The 14,701-nt window shown below is 42.0% G+C and overlaps 1 protein-coding gene across 1 annotated transcript in view; it reads left to right on the forward strand.

Annotated features, from left to right (window-relative positions):
* The window catches only part of si:dkey-11f4.7 (piezo-type mechanosensitive ion channel component 2), a 117,916-nt gene that overhangs the window by 86,117 nt on the left and 17,098 nt on the right, over positions 1 to 14,701 (forward strand). Inside the window, exons 41-49 of the mRNA XM_061889169.1 lie at positions 556 to 814; positions 7,599 to 7,787; positions 8,399 to 8,597; positions 8,665 to 8,788; positions 8,849 to 8,996; positions 9,915 to 10,129; positions 10,195 to 10,353; positions 13,647 to 13,794; positions 14,386 to 14,574. Coding sequence (XP_061745153.1) covers positions 556 to 814; positions 7,599 to 7,787; positions 8,399 to 8,597; positions 8,665 to 8,788; positions 8,849 to 8,996; positions 9,915 to 10,129; positions 10,195 to 10,353; positions 13,647 to 13,794; positions 14,386 to 14,574 — 1,630 coding nt within the window. The remainder of the gene's footprint in view (positions 1 to 555; positions 815 to 7,598; positions 7,788 to 8,398; positions 8,598 to 8,664; positions 8,789 to 8,848; positions 8,997 to 9,914; positions 10,130 to 10,194; positions 10,354 to 13,646; positions 13,795 to 14,385; positions 14,575 to 14,701) is intronic.

Raw genomic sequence — 14,701 nt, forward strand, 5'->3', positions numbered from 1 at the left:
TTATTATTATTCATCATACATCAACATGTATTATTATTCTTCATCATACATCAACATGTATTATTATTATTCATCATACATCAACATGTATTATTATTATTCATCATACATCAACATGTATTATTATTCTTCATCATACATCAACATGTATTATTATTATTCATCATACATCAACATGTATTATTATTATTCATCATACATCAACATGTATTATTATTCTTCATCATACATCAACATGTATTATTATTATTCATCATACATCAACATGTATTATTATTCTTCATCATACATCAACATATATTATTATTCTTCATCATACATCAACATATATTATTATTCTTCATCATACATCAACATATATTATTATTCTTCATCATACATCAACATGTATTATTATTCTTCATCATACATCAACATGTATTATTATTCTTCATCATACATCAACATGTATTATTATTCTTCATCATACATCAACATGTATTATTATTATTCATCATACATCAACATGTATTATCATCAATCATGTATCAACACGTGTTGTCAATCCTCCCCCAGAATGTTTGAGAACGAGGAGATCTCCGAGTCGGACAAGTTCTTCCTGAGGCTGCCCAGGCCTCTGAAGCTGACCTTTGCCCTCTACAACACCATGGTGTCCAAGTCTGAGATGTTGTGCTACTTTGTCATCATCCTCAACCACATGGTGTCTGCCTCCTTCCTCTCCTTCGTGCTGCCCATCCTCATCTTCCTCTGGGCCATGCTGTCTGTGCCCAGACCCACCAAGCGCTTCTGGATGACTGCCATCATCTACACCGAGGTACTCATCTTCTCACCATGACCCAAACACCTTCATCATCTCAACATCTTCATCATCTTCTCACCATGACTCAAACACCTTCATCCTCTCAACATCTTCATCATCTTCTCACCATGACCCAAACACCTTCATCCTCTCAACATCTTCATCATCTTCTCACCATGACCCAAACACCTTCATCATCTCAACATCTTCATCATCTTCTCACCATGACCCAAACACCTTCATCCTCTCAACATCTTCATCATCTTCTCACCATGACCCAAACACCTTCATCCTCTCAACATCTTCATCATCTTCTCACCATGACTCAAACACCTTCATCCTCTCAACATCTTCATCATCTTCTCACCATGACCCAAACACCTTCATCATCTCAACATCTTCATCATCTTCTCACCATGACCCAAACACCTTCATCATCTCAACATCTTCATCATCTTCTCACCATGACCCAAACACCTTCATCCTCTCAACATCTTCATCATCTTCTCACCATGACCCAAACACCTTCATCATCTCAACATCTTCATCATCTTCTCACCATAACTCAAACACCTTCATCCTCTCAACATCTTCATCATCTTCTCACCATGACCCAAACACCTTCATCATCTCAACATCTTCATCATCTTCTCACCATGACTCAAACACCTTCATCCTCTCAACATCTTCATCATCTTCTCACCATGACCCAAACACCTTCATCATCTCAACATCTTCATCATCTTCTCACCATGACTCAAACACCTTCATCCTCTCAACATCTTCATCATCTTCTCACCATGACTCAAACACCTTCATCCTCTCAACATCTTCATCATCTTCTCACCATGACCCAAACACCTTCATCCTCTCAACATCTTCATCATCTTCTCACCATGACTCAAACACCTTCATCATCTCAACATCTTCATCATCTTCTCACCATGACCCAAACACCTTCATCATCTCAACATCTTCATCATCTTCTCACCATGACTCAAACACCTTCATCCTCTCAACATCTTCATCATCTTCTCACCATGACCCAAACACCTTCATCATCTCAACATCTTCATCATCTTCTCACCATAACTCAAACACCTTCATCCTCTCAACATCTTCATCATCTTCTCACCATGACTCAAACACCTTCATCCTCTCAACATCTTCATCATCTTCTCACCATGACCCAAACACCTTCATCATCTCAACATCTTCATCATCTTCTCACCATAACTCAAACACCTTCATCCTCTCAACATCTTCATCATCTTCTCACCATGACCCAAACACCTTCATCATCTCAACATCTTCATCATCTTCTCACCATGACCCAAACACCTTCATCCTCTCAACATCTTCATCATCTTCTCACCATGACTCAAACACCTTCATCATCTCAACATCTTCATCATCTTCTCACCATGACCCAAACACCTTCATCATCTCAACATCTTCATCATCTTCTCACCATGACCCAAACACCTTCATCATCTCAACATCTTCATCATCTTCTCACCATGACTCAAACACCTTCATCCTCTCAACATCTTCATCATCTTCTCACCATGACCCAAACACCTTCATCATCTCAACATCTTCATCATCTTCTCACCATGACTCAAACACCTTCATCCTCTCAACATCTTCATCATCTTCTCACCATGACTCAAACACCTTCATCATCTCAACATCTTCATCATCTTCTCACCATGACTCAAACACCTTCATCATCTCAACATCTTCATCATCTTCTCACCATGACTCAAACACCTTCATCATCTCAACATCTTCATCATCTTCTCACCATGACCTAAACACCTTCATCATCTCAACATCTTCATCATCTTCTCACCATGACTCAAACACCTTCATCATCTCAACATCTTCATCATCTTCTCACCATGACTCAAACACCTTCATCATCTCAACATCTTCATCATCTTCTCACCATGACCTAAACACCTTCATCATCTCAACATCTTCATCATCTTCTCACCATGACTCAAACACCTTCATCATCTCAACATCTTCATCATCTTCTCACCATGACCCAAACACCTTCATCATCTCAACATCTTCATCATCTTCTCACCATGACTCAAACACCTTCATCATCTCAACATCTTCATCATCTTCTCACCATGACCTAAACACCTTCATCATCTCAACATCTTCATCATCTTCTCACCATGACTCAAACACCTTCATCATCTCAACATCTTCATCATCTTCTCACCATGACTCAAACACCTTCATCATCTCAACATCTTCATCATCTTCTCACCATGACTCAAACACCTTCATCCTCTCAACATCTTCATCATCTTCTCACCATGACCCAAACACCTTCATCATCTCAACATCTTCATCATCTTCTCACCATGACTCAAACACCTTCATCATCTCAACATCTTCATCATCTTCTCACCATGACCCAAACACCTTCATCCTCTCAACATCTTCATCATCTTCTCACCATGACCCAAACACCTTCATCATCTCAACATCTTCATCATCTTCTCACCATGACCCAAACACCTTCATCATCTCAACATCTTCATCATCTTCTCACCATGACCCAAACACCTTCATCATCTCAACATCTTCATCATCTTCTCACCATGACTCAAACACCTTCATCATCTCAACATCTTCATCATCTTCTCACCATGACTCAAACACCTTCATCATCTCAACATCTTCATCATCTTCTCACCATGACTCAAACACCTTCATCATCTCAACATCTTCATCATCTTCTCACCATGACTCAAACACCTTCATCATCTCAACATCTTCATCATCTTCTCACCATGACCCAAACACCTTCATCATCTCAACATCTTCATCATCTTCTCACCATGACTCAAACACCTTCATCATCTCAACATCTTCATCATCTTCTCACCATGACTCAAACACCTTCATCATCTCAACATCTTCATCATCTTCTCACCATGACTCAAACACCTTCATCCTCTCAACATCTTCATCATCTTCTCACCATGACCCAAACACCTTCATCATCTCAACATCTTCATCATCTTCTCACCATGACTCAAACACCTTCATCATCTCAACATCTTCATCATCTTCTCACCATGACCCAAACACCTTCATCATCTCAACATCTTCATCATCTTCTCACCATGACTCAAACACCTTCATCATCTCAACATCTTCATCATCTTCTCACCATGACTCAAACACCTTCATCATCTCAACATCTTCATCATCTTCTCACCATGACCCAAACACCTTCATCATCTCAACATCTTCATCATCTTCTCACCATGACTCAAACACCTTCATCATCTCAACATCTTCATCATCTTCTCACCATGACCCAAACACCTTCATCCTCTCAACATCTTCATCATCTTCTCACCATGACTCAAACACCTTCATCATCTCAACATCTTCATCATCTTCTCACCATGACCCAAACACCTTCATCCTCTCAACATCTTCATCATCTTCTCACCATGACCCAAACACCTTCATCATCTCAACATCTTCATCATCTTCTCACCATGACTCAAACACCTTCATCATCTCAACATCTTCATCATCTTCTCACCATGACTCAAACACCTTCATCATCTCAACATTTTCATCATCTTCTCACCATGACTCAAACACCTTCATCATCTCAACATCTTCATCATCTTCTCACCATGACCCAAACACCTTCATCATCTCAACATCTTCATCATCTTCTCACCATGACCCAAACACCTTCATCATCTCAACATCTTCATCATCTTCTCACCATGACCCAAACACCTTCATCCTCTCAACATCTTCATCATCTTCTCACCATGACTCAAACACCTTCATCATCTCAACATCTTCATCATCTTCTCACCATGACCCAAACACCTTCATCCTCTCAACATCTTCATCATCTTCTCACCATGACTCAAACACCTTCATCATCTCAACATCTTCATCATCTTCTCACCATGACCCAAACACCTTCATCCTCTCAACATCTTCATCATCTTCTCACCATGACTCAAACACCTTCATCCTCTCAACATCTTCATCATCTTCTCACCATGACTCAAACACCTTCATCATCTCAACATCTTCATCATCTTCTCACCATGACCTAAACACCTTCATCCTCTCAACATCTTCATCATCTTCTCACCATGACTCAAACACCTTCATCATCTCAACATCTTTATCATCTTCTCATCATCTTAAAATGTTCTCATTACGACATCAACATCTTCATCATCTTCTCATGATGATCTCAACATCGTCATCTTCTCGTGATGATCCAAACATCTTCTAATGATGAACTCAACATCTTCATCATTTTCTCATGATGATCTCAACATTGTCATCATCTTCTTTTGATGATCAAAACATCTTCACGATCCTCTCATGATGATGTTTGTGTACTTGGTGACAACAAATATTTCATTTCAGAAACATACAGGAAGTATGACACTTTATTTGGCACAAATACAGATTACATTGGTGTAAACACAAATACACCAATCTGAATACAAACACAAAAATACACTTCTCTAAATACACAATTACAAACCCCGTTTCCATATGAGTTGGGAAATTGTGTTAGATGTAAATATAAACAGAATACATCCATCCATCCATCCATCATCTTCCGCTTATCCGAGGTCGGGTCGCGGGGGCAACAGCCTAAGCAGGGAAACCCAGACTTCCCTCTCCCCAGCCACTTCGTCTAGCTCTTCCCGGGGGATCCCGAGGCGTTCCCAGGCCAGCCGGGAGACATATTCTTCCCAACGTGTCCTGGGTCTTCCCCGTGGCCTCCTACCGGTTGGACGTGCCCTAAACACCTCCCTAGGGAGGCGTTCGGGTGGCATCCTGACCAGAATACAATGATTTGCAAATCCTTTTCAAGCCATATTCAGTTGAATATGCTACAAAGACAACATATTTGATGTTCAAACTCATAAACTTTATTTTTTTTTTGCAAATAATAATTAACTTAGAATTTCATGGATGCAACACGTGCCAAAGTAGTTGGGAAAGGGCATGTTCACCACTGTGTTACATCACCTTTTCTTTTAACAACACTCAATAAACGTTTGGGAACTGAGGAAACTAATTGTTGAAGCTTTGAAAGTGGAATTCTTTCCCATTCTTGTTTTATGTAGAGCTTCAGTCCTTCAACAGTCCGGGGTCTCCGCTGTCCTATTTTACGCTTCATAATGCGCCACACATTTTCCATGGGAGACAGGTCTGGACTGCAGGCGGGCCAGGAAAGTACCCGCACACTTTTTTTTACGAAGCCACGCTGTTGTAACATGTGCTAAATGTGGCTTGGCATTGTCTTGCGGAAATAAGCAGGGGCGTCCATGAAAAAGACGGCGCTTAGATGGCAGCATATGTTGTTCCAAAACCTGTATGTACCTTTCAGCATTAATGGTGCCTTCACAGATGTGTAAGTTACCCATGCCTTGGCCACTAATGCACCCCCATACCATCACACATGCTGGATTTTACACTTTGCGTCGATAACAGTCTGGATGGTTCGCTTCCCCTTTTGGTCCGGATGACAGGATTTCGAATATTTCCAAAAACAATTTGAAATGTGGACTCGTTAGACCACAGAACACTTTTCCACTTTGCATCAGTCCATCTTAGATGATCTCGGGTCCAGAGAAGCCGGCGGCGTTTCTGGATGTTGTTGATAAATGGCTTTCGCTTTGCATAGTAGAGCTTTAACTTGCACTTACAGATGTAGCGACCAACTGCATTTAGTGACAGTGGTTTTCTGAAGTGTTCCTGAGCACATGTGGTGATATCCTTTAGAGATTGATGTTGTTTTTTTGATAGAGTGCCGTCTGAGGGATGGAAGGTCACGGTCATTCAATGTTGGTTTCCGGCCATGCTGCTTACGTGGAGTGATTTCTCCAGATTCTCTGGACCTTTTGATGATATTATGGAGCGTAGATGTTGAAATCCCTAAATTTCTTGCAATGTCACTTTGAGAAAGGTTGTTCTTAAACTGTTTGACTATTTGCTCACGCAGTTGTGGACAAAGGGGTGTACCTCGCCCCATCCTTTCTTGTGAAAGACTGAGAAGCTGTTTTTATAGATAGATAGATAGATAGATAGATAGATAGATAGATAGTACTTTATTGATTCCTTCAGGAGAGTTCCTTCAGGAAAATTAAAATTCCAGCAGCAGTGTACAGAGTTGAGATCAATTTAAAGAAAAAAGCAAAAAGTAAATAATGGGGGTTTAAAAGGAAACAAAATAGAGAAATATTACAAAAGAATAAAAACAATGGTAATAACAATATAACAGTAAAATAAGAATATAACAAGACAAAGTATATAAAGTTTATATCCAATCATGGCACCCACCTGTTCCCAATTAGCCTGCACACCTGTGGGATGTTCCAAATAAGTGTTTGATGAGCATTACTGAACTTTATCAGTATTTATTGCCAATTTTCTGAACTTGTTTGTCACGTGTCTCTGGCTTCAAATTCTAAAGTTAATGATTATTTGAAACGAAAAAAATATTCATCAGTTTGAACATGAAATATGTTGTCTTTGTAGCATATTCAACTGAATATGGCTTGAAAAGGATTTGCAAATCATTGTATTCTGTTTATATTTACATCTAACACCATTTCCCAACTTATATGGAAACGGGGTTTGTATACCAATCTAAACACACAGACAAACTAATTTAAATACACAAATGAAGCAATACAAATACATCAATCTAAATACACAAATACAGCAATATACCGTGTATGCTATGACATCACTGATGTTCTTTCAGCTCAACGTGGTGGTCAAGTACTTCTTCCAGTTCGGATTCTTCCCCTGGACCACCTCCGCCTACCGAGGCATCAACGCCGAGCGCCCCTTCGCCCTGCCCAACATCCTGGGCGTGGAGAAGAAGGACGGCTACGTGCTCTTCGATCTCATTCAGCTGCTCGCGCTCTTCTTCCACCGCTCCATCCTCAAGGTGCAGCAGCACTCGTGCACCTGCCTGCATGATTGTGTACAAAAAACATTTAACAAAAAAGGCATGAAACTAAAAATGTATATATATATATATATATATAACATATTGATCTGACTTAATATCAACATTGAAACAATTTAATTTTTTTCTTACACTTTTTTTGTAGTAGTACTTTCAAAATGTGCTGCATGAATAATTTGCTGAATTCATGTTGGGCAGCACTCATGCAGCCTCAGCCCATGAGACACAATTATCATTTTGTTTTAGCGGATGGTGCATCTGTACTTTGACTACTCTAAAATACAGCTTTTGTAGTCGTCGTATACAGCAAGTATTTAGTACCTCTTTAAAAGGTGCATTTCATGTACATAAGATGTGTGATTATAAATAATGTTCCTGAGATCACTCCTTTATATACCCTGTTCATTCCAAAAAAGAAAGCCTCTAACCCAAAAATGGGTTGCTCTCTGAAAAACAACCCAAAATGGTGCATAACCTTGACAACTCAGAAATTGGGTTCAAATACTAGCCCTATAACCCAGAAAGTGTGTTACTGTGTAAAGAAATGTGAGTCAACACTGGCGAGGCATAATAATGTACGGCATGCACAGTGCCACGGGCTGTGGGACAACAAGGAAGTGGAGATGCCAGACTTCTTCAAGAAGCTGAAGAAGAAGGCGGACAGGAAGAAGGCGACGGGAGGAGAGAAGAAGGAGAAGGCAGGCCGAGGTCTGAGGTTCCTCCCTCTGCAGTCCTCCACCACCTCCATCCTCAGGAGGCTGAAGAAAGCCGACTCGGCACAATCTGACGGTGAGCCAGGATCCAAAAGACTTGCTGTGTTCCAGGGTGAAAGCCTAACCCTGAGACTGGTGGACAGGTAAGCCCAAGGCGCAGAAGAAGAAGAAGAAGAGACAGAACAAGCCTCCTCTGACCAGGAAGCAGAGGATCAGGCAGCAGATCAAGGAGAAGATGTTGCGAGCTAAAACCACCGTCATAGAAGTGTGAGTATTGTTAGCTTCCGTTGCCATGGACACCAGCACAGCCTGCTCCTTGTCTTGCAGCGCCCTGCACATCTACTTACCCATAAGGCAGTTCTTCTATGACATCATCCACCCAGACTACAGCCCCGTGTGTGACGTCTACGCCCTCATGTTCCTCATCGACGTGCTCAACTTCATCGTCACCATCTACGGGTACTGGGCTTTCGGGGTGAGACCGCCGCCCAGTACTCCATACTATACACCTGTACTATACTCTACACCTGTACTATACTCTACACCTGTACTATACCCTACACCTGTACTATACTCTACACCTGTACTATACTCTGTACAACACTACACTCTCATGTTCCTCATCGACGTGCTCAACTTCATCGTCACCATCTACGGGTACTGGGCTTTTGGGGTGAGACCGCCGCCCAGTACCCCATACTATACACCTGTACTATACTCTACACCTGTACTATACTCTACACCTGTACTATACTCTACACCTGTACTATACTCTACACCTGTACTATACTCTGTACAACACTACACTCTCATGTTCCTCATCGACGTGCTCAACTTCATCGTCACCATCTACGGGTACTGGGCTTTTGGGGTAAAACTACCACGCAGTTCTCCATACTATACTATACTCTACACCTGTACTATATTCTACACCTGTTCTATACACCTGTTCTACACTCTGTACAACACTACACTCTCACGTTCCTCATCGACGTGCTCAACATCACCTACACCATGTTGCAGCTCAGTCAGCCTAGAGATGTCCTATCTTGTCTTTTGGTTCAAAATGTGGGCATCACAAGTTACTTTGGCGAAGCTAACCTACCTAGTCTTTGAACTCCAAGACTGGATAGGACAGCTCAGTCAGACTAGACTTCCTATTAGTCTTTGGGCTTCAAAACTAGTTTTGGACATCTCTACTCTGGCTAAGCTGCCCCATCTAGTCTTTCACCTCCGTGACTGGATAGGACAGCTCAGTCAGATAAGTGGCGTCCTATCTGCAGTTGAAGGTTCTCTAGGACAATCTGAAGCATATGTTGGCTGCCCTGACAAAGAGACCTAGGTTCCCCCTTCCAGAAAAGTCTAAGTCGTCCTGTGGTCCTTGCTATGGCAGAAATACTCTGCAGCGGCCGACATCACCGAGTCCCTGTCCGAGGACCAGGTCCCTGAGGCCTTCCTGGTCATGTTGCTGATCCAGTTTGGGACCATGATTGTGGACCGAGCTCTATACCTGAAGAAGTCCCTGCTGGGCAAGTGTGTCTTCCAGGTGGTGCTGGTCTTTGGGATTCACTTCTGGATGTTCTTCATCCTACCTGGAGTCACTGAAAGGTGAGTGGTCTCGTCCAGAGTCTGATCCGGGTTCCACCAGCACCTGTTCCCTCTCCGTCCTCCAGGAGGTTCAACCGCAACCCGGTGGCCCAGCTCTGGTACTTTGTCAAGTGTATCTACTTTGGCCTGTCTGCGTACCAGATCAAGTGTGGCTACCCCAACCGCATCCTGGGGAACTTCCTCACCAAGAACTACAACTACCTCAACCTCTTCCTCTTCCAAGGGTACACACAAACTTTACTATCAAAAATGGGACCCTTCAGGGGTCCCCAAGCCAAAATGTCACATTTGAAAAGGAGAAGACAATAGCAGCATGACAGGACACTCGGAGAAGTCTCAGGAATCCATGTTTGAAAACACACACTCTTTCTTTCTGCCTCCCATTTTTACACCAAAAACGGGTTGTGTTTTCACAAACTGGTCCTGGGACTTTGACCAAGTGAGCCTCAACTACCATGACAGATCCTAAACAGATGGACGATGGTAAATTACCAAAGAAGATTTTGTAAATCAGTGGGTTTCAACCTTTTTTGAGCCAAGACGCATTTTTTTGCATTGAAAAAACTTGGAGGCACACCACCCGCAGAAATCATTCAAAAACGAAATAAAAAGTGGTCGTGGCAATTGTTGGATTTAACTTTAAAGCATAACAAGCATGCATGACTATAGCTCTTGTCTCAAAGTAGGTGTACTGTCACCACCTGACACATCACACCCTGACTTATTTGGAGCTTTTTGGCCGTTTTCCTGTGTAGTCTTTTACTTCTTGTCTTGCACTCCTATTTTGGTGGTGTTTTCTCTTTTTTTGGTCTTTTCCTGGAGCAGTTTCATGTCTTCCTTTCAGCTATATTCCCCACACCTGCTTTGTTTTAGCAATCAAGAATATTTCAGTTGCTTTAATTCTTCTTTGTGGGGACATTGTTGATTGTCATGTCATGTTGGGATGTACTTTGTGGACGCCATCTTAGTTCAAATCAACTTGATTTATAAAGCACATTTAAAATGTACCACAGGGGGAGCCAAAGTGCTGTACTATGGGCAGGTTAAAAGATTATGTGGGTTCTTCCAAGGATGTCGTAGTCGTAGTGGTTTGTACAGTCATTTGAGACATTTGTGATTTAGGGCTATATAAATAAACATTGATTGATAATACGAGAACCGAGCAAACACAACACAAACAGAACATGATAAAAAATAAATGAAAAAAATAAAAGATAAAAACAGGTTGACAGCAGGTGTATAATGGGGCGCCATTGCAGGATGGATATCACTCAGTGTTAAAAGCCATGGAATAAAAGTATGTTTTTAAGAGAGATTTAAAAAGAGGAAGAGAGGAGGCTTGTCTAACACTCAGAGGTAGGTGGTTCCAGAGCTTGGGAGCAGCAGCAGCCAAAGCTCTGTCACCTCTAAGCTTCAGCCTTGTGTCAGGGACCCTCAGTAGCAGCTGATCACATGATCTTAGGGATCGGGTAGGGCAGTAAGGCTGAAGGAGGTCGGAGAGATATGTTGGCCCGAGGTTGTTTAGACATTTAAAAACAAATAGGAGGAGTTTAAAATGGATTGGATAACGCAAAGGGAGCCAGTGAAGGGACACTAATATAGGGGTGATGTGCTGACGTCTGCGGGTCTGTGCTAGCAGACCAGCAGCAGAGTTCTGCACCAGCTGCAGGCCTGGCTAATGCCGACATACAGGCCATTGCAGTAGTCTAAACCATTCCACATAAAGGCGTGGATTAATTTCTCGAGATCATGTCCTGATAGAAGCGGTTTCACTTTCGCTATTTGGCGTAATTGATAAAAGCTTTTCTGAACGACGCTGCTGATTTGTTTTTCGAATTTAAAATCTGAGTGGAACTTTACCCCCAGGTTTGTGACACAGTCGCTGAGATCAACGTTGGGGGAGGGAAAACGACTTGGACCGAACAACATAACTTCTGTTTTGTTTTCAATTAGGCTCAGGAAGTTAGCTGAAAGCCAGGCTTTGATGTCGTGCAGGCAGTCAATGAGACGTTGAAACGTGTTATTTTGTGCCATGGGAAAATAGATCTGGCAATCATCGGCATAAAAATGAAATGCAATACCATACTTCCTAAAAATAGAATCATGGTGGAGAAGGTAAAGCGCAAATAAGATTGGGGCAAGGATAGAGCCCCGAGGGACCCCGTGTGGTAGAGGAGCTGTGGAAGACATAAAACTGTCTATTTTTACACAAAAACTCCTGTCAGCTAGGTACGACCGGAACCAGTTGAGGGCGGCGCCCTTAATACCCACACAGTTCTCAAGACCAGTGATTAAGGTGGCGTGGTCGACGGTGTCCAACGCAGCAGACAGATCTAAAAGCACCAGGACAACATATTTACCAGAATCAGTTGACAGGAGGATATCGTTAAAAACTTTTAGAAGCGCTGATTCTGTGCTGTGGAGGGCTTTAAAAGCAGACTAGAGATAGGTCTAAGGTTAGAGAGGAGAGAGGGGTCGAGGCTTGCTTTTTGAAGTAGAGGTCGTACCACTGCATGTTTAAACTCTACTGGAACTATTCCAGGTGAGAGGCTACTATTGATCATGTTAAGGACACTTGATCACATAGTAGTAAACACCTCCTCAAACAGGTGAGGTGGGAGGACATCTGCAGGAGAAGCAGAGGGCTTCGTATGAATAACTGTGGCAGAAAGAAAAGGACACCGACTCAAACTGATGGAAAACAGAAGAGAAATGTAGAGGAACAGAAGGGTGACATGAAGGCTGGAATAAACTGGCTCTAGTTGACACAATTTTGTCAGTGAAAAAATGGAGACAATTTTCACAGAATTCCAAAGAAGCATCAAAACCGAAAGATTTGGGAGCATCGATGACAGTGTTAATAGTTTTGAACAGAACTCTGGGGTTGTTACAGTTAGAAGATACTATCTGAGATAGATATATATTCATCTCTTACTGTTCCACAGTAAGTCTTTGCTGTTGTCCAGCATTCTGTTTTTATTTACTTTGTTGCCAGTTCACTTTTAGTTTGGTTCTGCATAGCCTTCCCTAAGCTTCAATGCCTTTTCTTAGGGGCACTCACCTTTTGTTTATATTTAGTTTAAGCATCAGACACAATTTTACCTGCACACTGCCTCCCGCAGTTTCCCACATCTACAAAGCAATTAGCTAGCTGCTGCCACCTACTGATATGGAAGAGTATTACAGGGTTACTCTGCCGAGTTCTAGACATCACCGACACTCAACAACAACACATCATTTGCAGACTAGAATTACTGCTGTGCAAAAAATATTTGTAACCCAAATAGGTGAGATGAGATCATCTCCCACAGCAGACTGTATCTCACGGCAGTGTGCCGCGGCACAGTGGTTGAAAAACATTGGCCTGACTCTTAAAATGCTTATGTTGCTGAAGTTTTGATGGTGGCTGGTGACATTGAGAAGGTCGTGATGGTGTGCGTGTCGCTTGACTCTTGAGTCTCTCGGGGGTGCCGGGGCCCCCTCAACACTTTTACTGATGGTTCTTGTCGCACTGCAGCTTCCGCTTGGTCCCCTTCCTGACCGAGTTGCGGGCCGTGATGGACTGGGTGTGGACCGACACCACGCTGTCCTTGTCCAGCTGGATCTGTGTGGAGGACATCTACGCCAACATCTTCATCCTCAAGTGCTGGAGGGAGTCTGACAAAGTGACTTCTGCACTCATGAAAACTCACTAACTTTCTTTTTCTTCAACTATACTACAGTACAAGCTATAGTAGAGTATAAAGTACAAGTATACTACAGTACAAGCTATAGTAGAGTATAAAGTACAAGTATACTACAGTACGAGCTATAGTAGAGTATAAAGTACAAGTATACTACAGTACAAGCTATAGTAGAGTATAAAGTACAAGTATACTACAGTACAAGCTATAGTAGAGTATAAAGTACAAGTATACTACAGTACAAGCTATAGTAGAGTATAAAGTACAAGTATACTACAGTACGAGCTATAGTAGAGTATAAAGTACAAGTATACTACAGTACAAGCTATAGTAGAGTATAAAGTACAAGTATACTACAGTACAAGCTATAGTAGAGTATAAAGTACAAGTATACTACAGTACGAGCTATAGTAGAGTATAAAGTACAAGTATACTACAGTACAAGCTATAGTAGAGTATAAAGTACAAGTATACTACAGTACAAGCTATAGTAGAGTATAAAGTACAAGTATACTACAGTACAAGGTATAATAGAGTATAAAGTACAAGTATATAACATGTGTTTTGGTGCAGAAGTTCCCGCACCCTGCAGGTCAGAAGAAGAACAAGGTGGTGAAGTACGGCATGGGAGGTTTCCTCATCTTCGCCCTCATCTCCATCATCTGGTTCCCCCTCCTCTTCATGTCTCTCGTCCAATCAGCAGCCGGCGTCACCAACCAGCCTCTGGACCTTTCCATCCAGCTCAGCATCGCAGGGTACCAGGTAGTACTACACACCTCATAGTACTACTACCCCCATGCAGTACTTCTACACACCTCATAGTACTACTACCCCCATGCAGTACTTCTACACACCTCATAGTACTACTACCCCCATGCAGTACTTCTAC

The sequence above is a fragment of the Nerophis ophidion genome, linkage group LG27, assembly GCF_033978795.1.
Source record: "Nerophis ophidion isolate RoL-2023_Sa linkage group LG27, RoL_Noph_v1.0, whole genome shotgun sequence".
Lineage (NCBI taxonomy): Eukaryota > Metazoa > Chordata > Actinopteri > Syngnathiformes > Syngnathidae > Nerophis > Nerophis ophidion.